General features: G+C 48.7%; 1 protein-coding gene across 5 annotated transcripts in view; it reads right to left on the bottom strand.

Annotated features, from left to right (window-relative positions):
* AFF3 (ALF transcription elongation factor 3) overlaps positions 1 to 17,082 on the bottom strand; it is a 598,192-nt gene that overhangs the window by 287,901 nt on the left and 293,209 nt on the right. For all 5 annotated transcript variants that reach the window (XM_051842640.2, XM_051842639.2, XM_051842642.2 and 2 more), the window contains exon 7: positions 7,801 to 7,848. In XM_051842640.2, the coding sequence (XP_051698600.2) occupies positions 7,801 to 7,848 (48 nt within the window). The remainder of the gene's footprint in view (positions 1 to 7,800; positions 7,849 to 17,082) is intronic.

Genomic DNA, 17,082 nt, shown 5'->3' with positions numbered 1-17,082 from the left:
CCTTGGAGAACTCAGGAATTAAGCAATAGCTGCTCACTCCTCGCTCTGTGTTTTGCAATAAATACCTGCTTTCTTCCACCACCCCAATGCCCGTGATTGGCTTCCTGGGCACTGGGTGAGTGTATTCTGGTTTGGGGGTCCTACAGCAACACCTTCAAGTAGTTTGGTGTGTTGTTCTGCAACAATTGGATGCCCTCAAGGGAATACAATGCTTTGGGACCAGATTCCACAGGAACGGAGATTGAAGACGACCGAAGAAATGCCTGACAACGAATTCAAAAGCATGATAATAGGATGCTTGCATATATACAAGAGAATTTAGGCAGACACTTGCATGAAGTCAGGAAAACAATGCATAATGTGAATGGAGAATTCAGCAATGAGACAGACATCTTAAAAAAGAACCAGACAGGAGCCTTGGAAGTGAAGAACTCAGTGAGTCAGATGAAAAACACACAGCTCCATCTCAGTGATGGGCTAATCAAGCACAGAAAGCATGTATGAACTGGAAGACAGGCCTTCTGAAATATTCTATCAGCCAGATAATACAAGGATTAATGAAATGGATGAAGATAACCTCTGAGACCTTTGGGGCACCATGAAATGAACAGACACTTGAGCTGTGGGAACTCCTGAGGGTGAACAGAGAAGTAGAGGCTTTAACAAAAATCTATTCAATGACACAGTAGCTGGAAATTTCTCTCTTCTAGACAAAGACAAAAACACTCAAATAGAGGAGGCCTACAGGAACCCAGTTAGAACACAAATGATCCTCACTGTGACACCCCGTGGTCAAAAGCTCAAAAGTACAACACAGAGAATCCTCAAATTTGTAAGACAAAAGCACCAGGCCTCTTTTAAGGGAACCATCATTCTATTTCCTGCAGAATTTTCAACAGAAACATTACAGACCAGGAGGGACAGAATACTATATTCCAAGTTCTGAAAAACATAACTAACAACCAAGAATACTTTACCCAGTGAAGTGATCTTTCTAAATGAAAGAGAAATAATGATTTTACAAAACAAGCAAGAGCTGAGGGAATTCATCACCACCAGAAGGGCCTTAGGAAAGATGCTTCAGGGAGTCCTACACACAGAAGGAAAATGAAGATAGCACCATCCTGAAGACATGCAAAATTATAAAGTCCATTAGAAAGAGAATAAGGGAAATTCAAAGCAAACAGAAGAATTTTTTTCAATGTAAATGGACTAAATTCCCCAATTACAAGACTGGCTCAATGCATTAAACAATAAGACCCAATGATACACTGCCTATAATAAACTCACATCACCAGTGAAAACACACAGGCTAAGAGTGAAGGGATGCAAGATATTGCAGGCAAATGGAAAAACAAAAGCAGGCAGGAATAGTTGCAATGGAAAAAACCCAGACTTTAAGACAAAAACAGTAAAAAGAGACAAGGTCACTAAATAATGATCAAGATCAATTCAAGAAGACATAAGAAGTACGTTTAATGCCTTGGTGCCCTGGTGCAAAGCTGAAGAGCTCCAAATGCCTACTAAGAGCCTGTGACCCCTGCACAGTGAAATAGTCACACACACACACACACACACACACACACACACACACACCAGGCAGAACTGACTCAGGTTCTGAGATTATCTGAAGTCACCCTTTACTGTCAGGGTACAAGATTCAGATACTTGGGCTGCTAACATTTGCCTGGTCTTAATCCCTAATGGAATACATGAGAAGGAGACAGGCAAATTCTGAATGGCTAAGCCATGCACTCCCAACAGGAGTTTCCGGACCTCCAAGTGTTCTTCTGGCCATCACCCCAAATCTTGGAGCTCACAGCAGATTCAGAATGAGAGTATTCTCTTGTTAGAAATAATAGACTTACGGCCAGCGCCATGGCTCACTAGGCTAATCCTCCACCTTGCGGCGCCAGCACATCAGGTTCTAGTCCCGGTTGGGGTGCCGGATTCTGTCCCAGTTGCCCCTTTTCCAGGCCAGTTCTCTGCTGTGGCCAGGGAGTGCAGTGGAGGATGGCCCAAGTGCTTGGGCCCTGCACCCCATGGGAGACCAGGAGAAGCACCTGGCTCCTGCCATCGGATCAGCGCGGTGCGCCGGCCACAGCACGCCGGCCACGGCAGCCATTGGAGGGTGAACCAACGGCAAAGGAAGACCTTTCTCTCTGTCTCTCTCACTGTCCACTCTGCCTGTCAAAAAAGAAAAAAGAAAAAAGAAATAGTAGACTTCCAGGGTTGTCACACAGACTGTATAGCACAGCCAAATGGCCTTGGCAACACAGGTGCAGGCTGTGGCATATGCCTCACAGGTAGCAGGACATCTCTGGCTATTGAGGGAAGGCTTTTGGGATCAGTAAACAGAAATGGTATCACAGCATCTATTGAAAGTGCAGCTATAGATGCAAAACAAGCCAGAAAACAGTGATCTCTCTCCCTAACCACTCAGATGGCCAAATGCAAAAAGCAAACACAACGAAACATCACAAGTGAACTGATTTATCTTAGGTAAGATTTATTCATGGGCTTTGCTTGGTGAGTTTCTCTAGATCTATCTACAGCAGGTTTACTTCTGTTTTGATTTTATTTAACTACCAGTAGTAACGGGATCCAAGAATGAGGCTCCTCTACTGTTGTGTCAGCACCGACTTTGCCCCTGGAGGTTTTTTTTTTTTTGTCAGGAGTGAAATCCTTACTGTGTGAAACAAATGAGATAATTTATAAAGGAAGTGGTATGAATTAGGGAAGGAGCCTGTCTGGGCTGGAGCAGGGGCGATTTGACCTGGGTCTGGCTCTGCCGATGACCCAAGTAGGTCATTTAAAACAAGCCGTCTCTTTGTTCTCTGTTTTCCCATAGGCAGAGAGCTGCTCCTCTGTCTCCACTCGGGTCAAGAAGCACGTGGACACTTGAGCACAAGGCTTCCCTTGTGCCACCCGCCGGGATCCGTCCATCTGAGGCAGCAGAGCGATGTGCATTTTCTATGACAGATCTCCTGGGACCACAACTAAAAACCTTATCCAGAAGGCGCCTCAGTTTCTGGAAAACCAAGGAAAAACCATTCCCTTTACTTGCTTGAAGTCTGGTCAGTTAGAAAGCCAGACAACTAGCTTGGGTGTCTAGAATTGAAGAAGTGCCACTTCTCCCTTCATCTTCCCAGAAATGCAGCTCCATGTAAACATTCACTACGGACATCTCACAGCACGCTGGAATTAAGTTAGCAGCTACTGGCGAAAGCTGAGCAGGCAGCGTGCTCACATGAGTCACTGAGATTGTCTCTACATTCATTCCTTAAATCCCAGCTCAATCTCAAACACTGGGCTCTTCAGACAAAGGTGACGTGACAAAAGCTCCATGTCACGAGTGGAGCCTCAACAAATACCATCTCGACCTGTCTTGCATAAAACGTGTGCATCCTGCATTACAGCCTTGCAACACCCCTTTAAGTAGTAAACAGACTTTGCCGAAGAAATATACTATGTGAATGAGTAATGCCATCACAGAACCTACACGAGACAGCACTGGAACCTCTAAGGATGAAATACAGCAACTCAGAAAACTCTTGCTAGCAACACATCAGGCATGGGGGCTTCTAGCCCTTACTGCCCATCTTCAGAGAACCCCGATCTAATTTTGCAATTATACACAAATGTATTAGATCCTAGAATTAAAAGTCTCTGAGTAGGCCGGTGCCGCGGCTCACTAAGCTAATCCTCCACCTAGCGGCACCGGCACACCGAGTTCTAGTCCTAGTCGGGGCGCCGGATTCTGTCCCGGTTGCCCCTCTTCCAGGCCAGCTCTCTGCTGTGGCCAGGGAGTGCAGTGGAGGATGGCCCAAGTACTTGGGCCCTGCACCCCATGGGAGACCAGGAGAAGCACCTGGCTCCTGCCTTTGGATCAGCGCGGTGCACCGGTCGCGGCGGCCACTGGAGGGTGAACCAACGGCAAAAAGGAAGACCCTTCTCTCTGTCTCTCTCTCTATCCACTCTGCCTGTCAAAAAAAAAAAATTCTCTGAGTAAAAATTTTTAAAAATGGTCTATTAGAACAATAACGTAATATTCAAAGGACTTGCAAACAGTCACCTCAGCAGAAACAAGGGAACAGAGAGGAAGACGTTAAAGATGAGGCTGATAATGACGGCCACAGGTTTGAGGAGAGTTTAAGGGCACCCACGCGTGACCTGGTTCTTGCAAAGCATAAACAGTGGAAACAGGAAACCTCCTTTTCCCAGCAAAAGGTCCCAGTGGCTCCATCAACGCCCACGAGGACTTTTGCACTCAGGAAAACAGCACAGTAGCCGAGAGAGACTAGGCTGGTGCCACAGGCCTGTGTTAAAAATCCCCGCTCTACCACTAACTGCTGGCTGCATTATTTTGGGCAAGCTGCATGTTTTTAGCCTCCCCTCAGCTCAGTCTCTTCATCTGCAAAATGGGAATGTTAACAGTGGCTGCCTCCTACAACAGCCATGAAGCTTAACTGAGACTTTGAACAGTGTCTCAGACATGATGGGTGTTCCGTAGACGGCAGCACGGCTTCATCCGGTAACTGCCACCGGATCCAAGGACACGAGCCAGTGCACAGGGAGCGGAGGAGCAACTGCAGGCTCTCCTCACCAGTGCTCTGCAAGCTCACTGGCTTCTGTTACCTCTCGTCTGCATCCTGTCCTTTTGCAACCCTGCACCACAGCAACCACACTCACAAAGGTCACCAACGACCCCTCTGTTGTTCAGTCCACCGGATGGCTTTAGCACCGCAGCTTCCCTCCTCTCCCCCACCGGACACTGAACTTGACCTTCTCTCACCACTGACACTTCCCTATGCAACTTGCCCTCCGCATCTCTGAGCACTGCCTCCCACAGCTATTTGTCAGAGGCATCTTCCCGTCCTCGGCCTTCGCAAGTCAAAGTTGAGGCTGTCACTGCTTCGTGGTCTTCAGTCTCTCTCCAAAAAAAGTATGTACCTATTTCTAAGGTTTTACTACCAATGTTATGCTAACTCACCCAAAGTGTGAGCCTGCAGCTCGGACCTCTGGTCTCTGCTCTCCGTGTTCACCCCAGTGTCTCAGAGGCTGATCAAACTCTGCACGCTAAAAATGAGCTGATTCGACCGCTCCCTCCCACCCAAGCCAGGATCTCCCCTGAAGTTCCCCACATCTGAGGGCACCACCAGGCTCCCTGCCTGCCATAGCCTTCCACCCCCTCCTCCTCCTCCAGTCTCCACAGCAGCCAGAGGGTTGTGCTTCCATTGCCAGTAGGGACAGCATCATTCTCGGCTCAAATGCCTCACAGGCTGCCCACATGGTGAAGAAGGCCCCAGCATGCTCTGCTCCTCTCCCCTCCCTGGCCTGGCTTTAACTACCTGTGATCTGGCCACCCCAGCCCTCCCTGTCCTTCCAGGGCCTTGACCAGGCCATGCGCTTCCACGTCTCCCCTCCTTGGAACCCTCATCTCATGGTTTCCTGGGGGCAGACTCCCTGTTGGTCCTCCAACTGTCCCATCCTCAGGGAACCCATTCTTGATCCAAAGGTAGGACATGGACCCCACAGCAAGCTCTCATAAGACCCTGGGTATTTTCCATGAAGTTTTTGTTTTAAAACCCTTTTTCGTTTTATTGAAAGGTAAAGAGATAATGATAGAGAAAGAGAGAGAGATTGGGGCTGGAGTGGGGGGAGGGATATCTTCCATCCACTGGTTCCTTCTCCAAACGCCCACAAGAGTCAGGGACGGGCCAGGCTGAAGGCAGGAGCCTGGAACTCAGTCTGGCAGCCGGGTTTCTATGTGTGCAGCAGGGCCCCAGCCATCTGAGCTACTGTCTGCCGTCTCCGAGGGAGTTGGGTCCTAAGCAGAGGAACCGGAACTTGAACCAAGCTCCCGGATGTGGGATTCAGGTGTTGCAACTGGTGACCCAGCCACTGTACCACACGCCTGCCCTCTTTATTCCACACCTGATTCAAGGTAGGTCATGGCAGGGGCAGTGCCAGCAGTGGTAGGTATGAGAGGAGCTGTGGGAAGGCAGGAGTGGGGAAGGGGGGTATAAGGCGTCATCAGGGCTCCGCAGGAAAAATAATTAGAAAGCTTCAAACTCTTGCTGGCAGCCTTGGGTTTTATTGTAACTGAATTTTACTTTAGTTAAACCGTATCCTTTTGAGTAGATTGCTCAAGTCTTCATTCACACTTCAACCCCTGCTTGGAGAATGGAAGAGAAAGGTCAAATGACAGATTTTTACTTATTCCGTGCCATCAGCAAAACCAGTGAGTAGAATTTTTCTCATTAGAGAAACCGAACGGGGGATTGGTGTGTTCTGCTATGACAACCAATCAGAGAAGATGGCTTCAAAATAGACTATTTCAGGGCTGCTGTGGTGGCAGAGGCAGATAAAGCCACTGCCTGCGATGCTGGCATCCCATTTGGGCACCAATTCCTGTCCCAGGTGCTCCACTTGCAATACAGCTCCTTGCTAATGGCCTGAGAAAAAGCACTGGAAGATGGCCCAAAAGCTTGGGGCCCTGATGTGGGAGACCTGAATGAAGCTCCTGGCTCCTAGCTTTGGCCTGGCCCAGCTCTGGCTGCTGTGGCCATCTGGGGAACAAACCAGTGGATAGAAGATCTCTCTATCTATACCTTTCTCTGACTCTTTCAAATAAATAAGTAAATCTAAAAAAATAAAAATCCTTGGACTCCAAACATGAAAGTATGTTGAAAGCAAAAAGACCAGGCAAAGTTCTATCAGCATCTTATACTACTGATATACTCATTGTTTAACCTGAAACAGAACAGAGAAACAGAGATACAGAATGCAATATGGATTTTATTTAATATATACTTAAGTGCCAGAAATCAAGCGACCTGCTTTGACATTTGTTTTCTATAAAAGTCCCTGCCAAAAAGAAAACATAGTTTGCATTCAACGAATAAAAATGCAATGAGTTATGCTAGTCAACTTAAGAATTAAACAATTTATTTATGGAATAATGCTTCCCAGAAAGAAAAAAAATCCTGCTTTTGAAAAACAGCTTGTCAATGCAAAATTATATAGTATTGCTGTAACTCATTAGTGAGTCAAGAAAAAAGTGTGTAGGATGTCCAAACGTTGGGAACATGTTAAAATAAAGTTGTGTGTGTGTGTGTGTTTTCTTTTACAAGGAATTGCCCTACCATGTAGTCTAATTTGTCTTGGTATTTCGCCCAGTGTAGTATCAGTTTTCTGAGAACTATAAATCACTAGGTTACTCCTCTGAAAAAGTATGAGCGAAGAAAAGCCATGAGCTGATGCTGGTGTCCTGACTGCAGGCTTGAATACCCAGGAGAACACGAGTAAGATGGCGCAGCCCCACCTAGCTCAGTCAGGGCATGAAGCTGGCTCTTGGATGGGGTCTTCACTAGAGGGAATGGTGACAGGAGGCACAGACACGCAGAGAGCAACACGGGATAGAGTGACAGGCAGATCCATGGAGAAATAAGACAGGAACTCTGCCAGGGGCTTGTGGCTCCCATCACGTTCAGGAGCAAAGTCACAAGCCAGCCCCTTTCTGACTTGCAAAGTACAGGCTTGGAAGTAGCACCGAGACAGACAGTGCATCCAAATGTGAGTTTAACTGCAACTGTCACCTGAGTTCTGTTCTTCTGTCTTCCGGCTGAGTGTTTGAGAGCATGTTGCCCCAGCCTGTGCAAAGGCACTGGGGTGAGAGGAAACAAGATTCTACAAGAAGCATTTCACACAGTGTCATTTACATAAATGCCGAACAGCAAGCCAACCATGGCTCCCTGTGACAATGCAGCCAAGAGATGTTTAAGAGAACATCCTTACCCGAATTATTTCTTCAACACAGCTGTTGCTTTCTCCAGCTCTACTCTCCTGAAAGAAAAGAGAAAAAAAAAATAAGCCCAATGGAAGAAACCTAGGGTCACAAAGACAAGATGACAAGTAAGCTTTCAATTAGGGGGGAAGCCTGAGGGTCTGGGCTGAGGGTTGCTGAAACTGGGACTCGAGAAGAGCTCCGTTCCCTGCTGGCTGGCTCCCACTACACCTGCTGCGTTCCCCTGTCCCCGGCTTGGAGTGCCATACCCCCGTGCCCTAGAGTGTCAGGGCTCAGGCCCCATGGACAGTAAGCTGAGCAGGGGCCCTAGGAGTACAGAACACAACTCAGGAATGAGCTTGGTCCACCAAGGCCTCGATCAGAGCATGGCACCCATGGCCCCCCCTGTGAAGGTGAATGTGGTTTGCCCACCAAACACGTGCCATGGACGTGATGGGTGCAGAAGCTGCTACAGCTTAAGTAAGCCCGGTGAGGGGCGGGGAAGGTCCACAGTCCTCGACGCCTAGGTCCACTGGTTTCCTGGGCACAAAAGGAAACCTCAGCATGGCACCCTGGGTGTCACCCCTCGGGACCACTTCGCCTTCTTGTATAAGCCATGCTGCTCTGTGCTGTCGGGGAGTCCAGGGGCCCTGAGGCTTCAGGTAGCAGCTGACACTTGGGGAGCATCTATCAGAGGCCAGGATGCCCTGGCACCCCCAGGCCCTCTGCTGGGGTACAGCAATCCCTCTGACACAGCCCGCCCTCCACACTGGGTAAGAAGGCCAGCTTATCGCCCACGAGGCAGCCCCTTGTAAAGCTGAGAAGGTGCCAGAACTGAGTCTAGAAAAAGGGGCTCCCAACAACTGTCCCAGGAAGTCCTGGCCTTACGTCGCAGCACAGACGGTCTCTGCAAGCGAAACATATCGGATCTTCCCAGCCACGTTTTTGCCCGGGGACTCAAGAAAGGCACCGTGCTGGCTTGGATCCCCAGGGCCCCGCGTGGAGCAGAGTGGATCCACGGGGCACGGCACTACAGAAAGTTTGGATGGCACAGCACCTTGGACTCACTGCAGGCTTAACAGATGCAGAAACTGTGGGCTGATGAAGTGAGGGACTTGGCCCCAAGTCATTCTCGCGGCAAGAGGCAGTCGGGGCAAGGACCTACACGTTTGTCCAACATTATCAGTTCAGCAAATTTTCTACTTTTTCATACTCTCTGCCTGAGCTCAATTCTTAGAACTGCTTAAATTAAGGGAAGCTGCATGCTTCAGGGGGTGGGGTGGATAAAAGAATTCTGGGGCAGGTGTTGGGCCTAGCAGTTGAGACACCTGCAATCCTCTCTCAGACTGCCTGGCTTTGAGTCTTGGCTCTGCTTCCAATTCCAGCTTCCTGCTGCCAATGTGCATCCTGGGAGGCAGCAGGTGATGGGTTCCTGCAACCCTCCTGGGAGACCTGGAGTGCTTTCTCGGCTCCTGGCTTCGGCCTGGCCAACCCCAGCAACTGTAGGCAGTCGGGAAGCGAACCAGCAGATGGAGTCTTTACCTCACTTTCAAATAACTAAGTGAAGAAACCATTATGTTTTAAAAATTGATTGGTCAGCGAAGACTCACACATAACACATGAACTCCGATAGAATCTGGGTCAGTTTCCTCCTCCTTTCCTTGCCGCCAACTGTCCAACACACACTCTCTCACCAGCCTCCAATGTCATATGTGTCATATGACGTCATATGTGTAAACCCATGGGGGAAGATTGGGGCAGGAAGTAGTACCCCTTCTGTGAGGTTAAACAGTATGGGCTAAAGGTCTGTGTCTTCACGCCTTTCTCCATGCACAGAGGGGGCAGGCGGGTCAGGAGCACCTGTTTGGAATCTGGTTCCAGCTGCAGTCGTGAGCTCTGATTGTATTTACATTTCGAAAACTTTCTATGTTTATGTAGAAGATTAACACGTGCATTGTAATTTACATCTCCCAATTTGTGTTTATACGTTCACAATAAAGTTACTGCTTCCCTTGGAAAGGCACCCACTGAGAAGGAGGCTGCGCGAGGTAAATTTTAATTACTCTGTATTTTTTGAGGCTTTGTAGCTGTTGTTTCCCGCTGAGTTGCTAAGCTGTTGCTCCGCATTGACTCCGACTCTGATGAACCCACCTCATTTTCCTATCGTTCCATTTTGAAATCTGTCACAACAGTCTCACCTCATGCGACCTCTGACTACGCTTCAATTAGAAGCCAGCACCCGCCACTCAGCTCCTTCTCTGCAGCCGTGCCTAGCGTGTGCTCCCCCAAACCCTACCACTTGCAGGAGCCACACACTTGGCCAGGCAAATGGGGGTTCACACAGCTCAAGAACAGCCAGAAGCCCCCACCCCTGACAGCAGCAGCAATGTCTCATGGGCATACCCAGCCCAGGGCACTGGGAAAAGTGGGACTTCAGGAAAACCGCTTGATTAAATCAGTGGGAAACCCCAGGTCTTGCAAACAGTGTGACTCTAAGGCACATCTCAGATGGCGTTTGCATTTCAAAAACAGACCTAGGTGTGGTCTGGCCGTGTGGTTAAGATGCCTGCGTCACACATTGTGGGATCTGGGTTCGATTACCTGGCTCTTGGACTCCAGCTACCTCCTAGTGCAGACCCTGGGAGACAGTGCTGATGGTTCAAGTACTTGGGTCCCTGTCACCCATATGGGAGGCTCGGGTTGAGTTCCAGGCTACCGGCTTTGGCCTAGCCCAGCCCTGGTTGTCAGAACACAATGAGGTAAGCCCAAATTCAGAGACCCCATGATGCTATGGGAAGCCTCAGCCCTACAGCATCACTGTCAGTCTCCTCTTTTAGGACAGGGTCACCAGTGGACAGGAGGCAGTCAGTTCTCTCCCAAAGCCAGCCCACTTCACACCGACCCTCACATGTCTCCTTGCAAGGCTGCTCTCCACTCCCAGCTCCCCCAGCGGGAAGCCGGAGCTGCATCTGCTTAGCCCCTTAGTGCACCTGCTACTCAGACCCTGAGCTTCCTCTCTGCACCTATGGTCTCCACCACATTCTAGATATGTATACCAGAGAGGAATGATAGAAAAAAAAAACCACAAAAAAAACCAAAAATAACTGGGAAAAAAACAGACAAATTCTTAAACAGAATATATTTATGAAGCTTTTAGCAATTCATTTGACTTACCTAATCCTCACATTGGTACAGGTAAATTAAAAAACAAATATTAGCCTTCTACCAGCAGGTAGTATTAATAAAGAGTTACAGATTGATAGCATTCCTAATCTGAAAATCTAAAATCCAAAACACTGCAAAATCCAAAATTTTGTAAGCACCAGCTGAGGACACAAATGGAATATTCGACCACACCCACCATCATGCGACAGGTCAGTCAAAACACAGGTACATCAAAAATACTGTACAGCATTCCCTTTAGGCTACGGTGCAAGAAAAATAAATGACTTCATGTTTAGACTTGGGTCTCACACCCGTATTATGTATATGTTAATTTTCCGAAATCTGCAATATCAAAGACTTCTAGTTCCAAGTATCCTGGATAAAAGATGCTCAACCTATAGCAATCAATTTTCTATCAGACTCTTAGCCATAAGACAAAGCTGTTCAATTTTACTACTATTTTTAGAATGAAAATTAGAGATCCCACTGGAGCTCGCAGTTAAAAGCACATTTGGTTTTCAGAAACTTAAGTGGTCAGTGCGCTGACCTTGTCAAAAACGCACCGACGGGATAAAGAGATAAGAACCGGACACGGTTAACTCGGCATCCTGATCACTAATTGACACTGAGTCACGTCTCAATAAAGTGCCCGAGTGCTGTTACTGGGGTCATCTTCCACACTGCCTTGTCCACACTGGGTAAAGAAACCACAGGACAGTCATAACACACACGTGTTTCTCCAGGTAACTGACAATGACAGGAGGGCTACAAGATCTCCCATCCTATCAGCTACAACCCTGCAGCTGGTACTCCCAGTGCCATAGAGAGACAGACCATGAGGCCCAGGCAGGAGTGATAAGATTGGGTCTTGTAAGCCTAACGTGACAGGCAGACATCAGCGAGACTTCTACGATCTATCACATGCTTTGTCACACTGCCCTCAGTCTCACTGTGCAAATGATTTGCACAATCTAATGACAAATACTACTCTGCGATGTTCATGTGAGCAGAAGGCTGGCTGATGGGCTTTCCATAAGATGCATGCTCCCTACCCCACCACCAGAGGATGGATAGAGAAGTTGAGGGAAGAACACATTTTATTATTTATATCAGGAACGCGCTTTTCTTTTCTGATCATGGAATTCTGAACTTCAGCACAAGATGGAGAGAGTAATTCAGTGTGGCTGAAGAAATCAACCAATTAAAGAAATTTGGGACTGCTCCATTCCATGCCCCCCATTAAGACACATCATCAATTCTTTCAGCCATGAACGGGAATGACTGCTGTAAACGGGAGAAGTGGCATCACGTTATTTGACAATATTCTATTTGGCACATTCTATTAATTTCAGTTAAGCCTTCAGCCAAAAGAAAGGAAAGGCAGACTTGCGCCATGGTTAGAATGCCTCTACCAAAACTCATGCTGAAATTTAATTCCTGTGTGAGGTAGTAAGAGGTGGGACATTTAAGAGGTGACTGGGTCACAGCCAAAACGCAGGGCTCTCACGAGTGGATGAATCTGGTCACGGATTAGTGAGTGAATGGGTTATTTCTTGAGCAGATCTCCTACAAAAGCCACTTTTGACACTGTCTCTTCTCCAGGCCCTGATGTCATGGGACGCCCAGCACTGCCTTGGAACTCTGCAGAGGGTTCCCACCAGCAAGGGGGCCCTCACCAGATGGGGCTTGGGACCTGGGACCTCCCAGTCTCTGGAACTGTGGGTTGAGTAAACTTTGATTCCTTATTAATCACCCAGTCTGTCACATTTGCTTATAGCAACAGAAATGAACGACAACGGGTCTCTCTCTCTCTCTCTCCTGGCCTTTCCCAACACTGTCTCGGGTGTGTCTGACTCCCTGAACAGGGTTCTCTCTGTGCACACAACCAACATCAACTCTTTCCATGTGTGCTCTTTGAGGAGACAGGCTATAAATAAGTGCTGATTCGACAAATCCTGCTGATATCAGCTGGGGAGTAGGGAGAAGGCTTGTCTGAGAGGAGGAAGCAGGCAGCATTAGAAAACACAAGGGGCCGGCGTCGCGGCTCACTAGGCTAATCCTCCACCTGCAGCGCCGGCACACCGGGTTCTAGTCCCGGTTGGGGCGCCGGATTCTGTCCCGGTTGCCCCTCTTCCAGGCCAGCTCTCTGCTGTGGTCCGGGAGTGCAGTGGAGGATGGCCCAAGTGCTTGGGCCCTGCACCCCATGGGAGACCAGGAGAAGCACCTGGCTCCTGCCATCGATCGGATCAGCGCGGTGCGCCGGCCGCAGCGGCCATTGGAAGGTGAACCAATGGTAAAGGAAGGCCTTTCTCTCTGTGTCTCTCTCTCACTGTCCACTCTGCTTGTCAAAACAAAAAACAAACAAACAAAAAACACACACACACACACACACACAAGGGAAGAACTGGTCCCTATCATTGCCAGCTTTTCACTATCTGAAGTTATACATTTTTAAATAAATTTATAATATCGAATTTAAATGTTTTCTCTTAAATTTGTAATATAACATTTCATTCTTTTTAAACATTTATTCATTTGAATGGCAGAATTGGGGGGGGGGGCATTCCATCTTCTGGTTCACTCCCCAAATAACCACAATAGCCAGCAGTGAACCATGCTGAAGCCAGGAGCGTGGAACTCCAGCCAGGTCTCCCACGTGAGTGGCAGAGCCCAAGCACTTGGGCCATCTTCTGCCTCTTTCCCAGGCACACTAGTAGGGGAGTTGGATCAGAAGTGGAGCAGCTGGGACTCAAATCAAAGCCCATAGGGGATGCTGGCGCTGCGGATGGCACCTTCATCCGCTGAGCCCCAGTGCCAGCCCCAGCATTTTCTTCTTGCCTCTACTGTTGGAGCTTTCCCATTTCTTCTGGAAAATTTCTGTAGGGTATGTGAAAGCAAGCTATCAGAGTGGTAATGCATTTAGTTTTTCCCTTCCGCTCCCATAAGAGGCTCAGTTCCTTCAAAGGAAGCAGGGAGTACAGGACCTGAACCGTAATCTGCACAACTGCCCTTCCCTCTATGAGGGCGAGACTCAGACGCCTCCAGGATGTTCCAAGTAAGACATCCCCAGGTGCACTCATGTTCCGGTGATGTTCACTGGGCAACTCAGGAAAGGAAGCAATCCTACAGCTCCCTGCGGCTTTCTCCATCAGGAGGGCAGTCTGTCCACTGTGCTTATTCCAAAGCCTACCCTCCGACCCCGGGAGTTGGACCGGAAGGGGAGCAGCCAGGACTTGAACCGGCACCCATATGGGATGTCAGCACTGCTGGTGGCGGCTTTACCAGCTACGTCACAACGCCGGACTCTGATGTCACATTTTAAATACACTGCCATGGGGCCAGCGCTGTGGCATAGTGGGTAAAGCCATCGCCTGAAGCACCGACATCCCATATGGGCGCCAGTTTGAGTCCTAGCTGCTCCACTTCCGATCCAGCTCTCTGCTGTGGCCTGGGAAACCAGCGGAAGATGGCCCAAGTGCTTGAGCCCCTGCACCTGCGTGGGAGACCCAGAGGAAGCTCCTGGCTTCAGATCAGTGTAGCTCTGGCCATTGCAGCCAACTGGGGAGTGAACCAGTGGATGGAAGACCTCTCTCTATCTTTCTCTCTGCCTCTCCTCCTCTCTGTGTAACTCTTTCAAATAAATAAATATTTTTAAAAAATAAAAAATAAATAAATACACTGCCATTATTCAGAAGGAGTCTACTTGGACAGAATGCAGACTCCCTCGCCGATGTCCTCTAACACCATGTGTGAGACCGTCCCACCACAGGGGACAGCTGGAGAGAAAACCATCAGCTTAGCCCGCTTTGTCATTTCAGAGCCTCCAGCTTCTTCGCCGTCTCTTGAGAGATTACTATTGCATGGAACTGATCATAAGGCAAAATCCAGCATCAAGAGTCTCTCTCTTTGTAGGGGAGAAAAATGTTAACGGTGTTTATGGCAAAAAATAAAATAAAAATAAAAAGACTTGAAATCTAATAAACACACACCCGAGATTATGTTTGAATAACTTAATGAAAAATGATCACTTCGTGACAAATGCCAACAAGGGTAGTAAAATTCAGTCAGAAAGTGCAAATGAAAACCATCAAGGTTATTTTCTATCCAACACCACGGCTTACATGCTTACAGAAAAACAAATCACCCAGTTTTCCATCAACCCTCCTTTCTAGCATAACAAACACCCAAGAATAACATGCAACATTTGAATACAGACTTGGATGTCGAGCATTGGAAGAGTAGACAATTTTTATAAATAATTGCACTTTTTTTTGACAGGCAGAGTGGACAGTGAGAAGAGAGAGAGAAAGGTCTTCCTTTGCCACTGGTTCACCCCCCAATGGCCGCTGCAGCCGGTATGCTGCGCTGATCCGATGGCAGGAGCCAGGTGCTTATCCTGGTCTCCCATGGGGTGCAGGGCCCAAGCACTTGGGCCATCCTCCACTGCACTCCCTGGCCACAGCAGAGAGCTGGCCTGGAAGAGGGGCAACCGGGACAGAATCCGGCGCCCCGACCGGGACTAGAACCCGGTGTGCTGGCGCCGCAGGCGGAGGATTAGCCTAGTGAGCTGTGGCGCTGGCCTAGAGTAGACAATTTTTATAAACTGCTTCTTACAGGCATGAAACAAATGACATCCAGAGACTTGAGCAGCAGCAAAGGAATCATCGGCAGAGACTTCTGAAGGCATCTTCCAACCAAAGTGGCAGCCTGGAAAAGCTGCAGGGTCTAGAGGGTAAGAGAAGGCCGGCCACTGCGGAGGGACACGCGCTGTGTGAAACAGCCCCAAGCTAACAGGCGACAGAAGCAAGCATGACAGCCTCCAGCCTGCTGCTCCACGCACCAAGAGCTGTCTTCGAAGCAGGACTGCAGTCTCACAGGGCATTTGATAGCAATACCGAGAGAACGCCTCTTTACATTCAGCCACCAAAACCCTCTAGGGGGAGCTTGCTGATAGGGTCCCAGAAGCACCTCACTAGCAAACTGTTCTCATATCATTCCAGCTCTTCCTTGGGTGGGATCCTTAGCCCACAGACTTGTAAGGCTGTGGCTGGATCCCAGCGCTCACACTATGCACAAGGCTGTCTGGTGTTGCAGACAAGAGCATACGCTATTGCAGACCTAATTCTGCCCACTGTTACATGTGCCCCTCGGAGACAGTCACCTGACTTCTCTCTCTCTCTCTTTTTTTTTTTATATTAGGCAGAGTCAGACAGTGAGAGAGAGAGAGAAAGGTCTTCCTTCTGTTGGTTCACCTCCCAAATGGCTGCTACGGTCAGCACACTGTGCTGATCCGAAGCCAGGAGCCAGGTGCTTCTTCCTGGTCTCCCATGCGGGTGCAGGGCCCAAGCACTTGGGCCATCTTCCCCTGCTTTCCAAGGTGCATTAGCAGGGAGCTGGCCTAGAAGTGGAGCAGCTGTGAAATGAACTGGTGCCTATGTGAGACGCTGGCATTGCAAGCAGTGGCTTAACCGGCTGCACCACAGTGCTGGTCCCACATGTCTGGATTTCTGCTAGGCATCTATGAAGATCTTAGACTACTCACAGAGGGAGGATGGCAGTACACAAAGTGGCTGTTAGAGTTAGATGGACTGGCAGCTAACTGAATAACGAAGCCTCAAAACTACTGTCCAACAAATATTTCTTATGTGCTCATGCTGTATCGACATGTTCTAGATGGGACGGACAAAAACAGCTACCCTTGTGGAGTTGTGAGTGAGACAGGAGAATAATAAATAAGCTGTATGGTACAACAGAGATCCAATATTGTGGGCAAATGAATAAGACGGGATGCATTTGCAGGATAGGGCACTCTGCTTGGCATCTGTTCATCCGATGAACATGCGAACTCTGCCAGTCAGGACCTAGTTTAAGCCCGGGGTAAGTGAGCTCCCTCCTGCATTCCTCTCCCTGCCTATAAACCTGTAATGGTTTTTCTTCCCACTATGAAGACCTCCATACCCTGAGAAATCACAGTGTATTTCACGTTGGTGGCTGTGGCTGAATCTAGGAAGGACAGCACGGGGGATGGAGTCTGAACATCTGCGGAGGCTGGGAGCCCTGGAGATGTCTGTCGGGGAAGAAGAGCTGCATGGGCCAAGGGGGAAGCCCTCCCCAAGTTTAAAGGGCAT

This window comes from Oryctolagus cuniculus, chromosome 2 (assembly GCF_964237555.1).
Source record: "Oryctolagus cuniculus chromosome 2, mOryCun1.1, whole genome shotgun sequence".
NCBI lineage: Eukaryota > Metazoa > Chordata > Mammalia > Lagomorpha > Leporidae > Oryctolagus > Oryctolagus cuniculus.
This window is presented reverse-complemented; position numbering and strand designations above follow the sequence as displayed.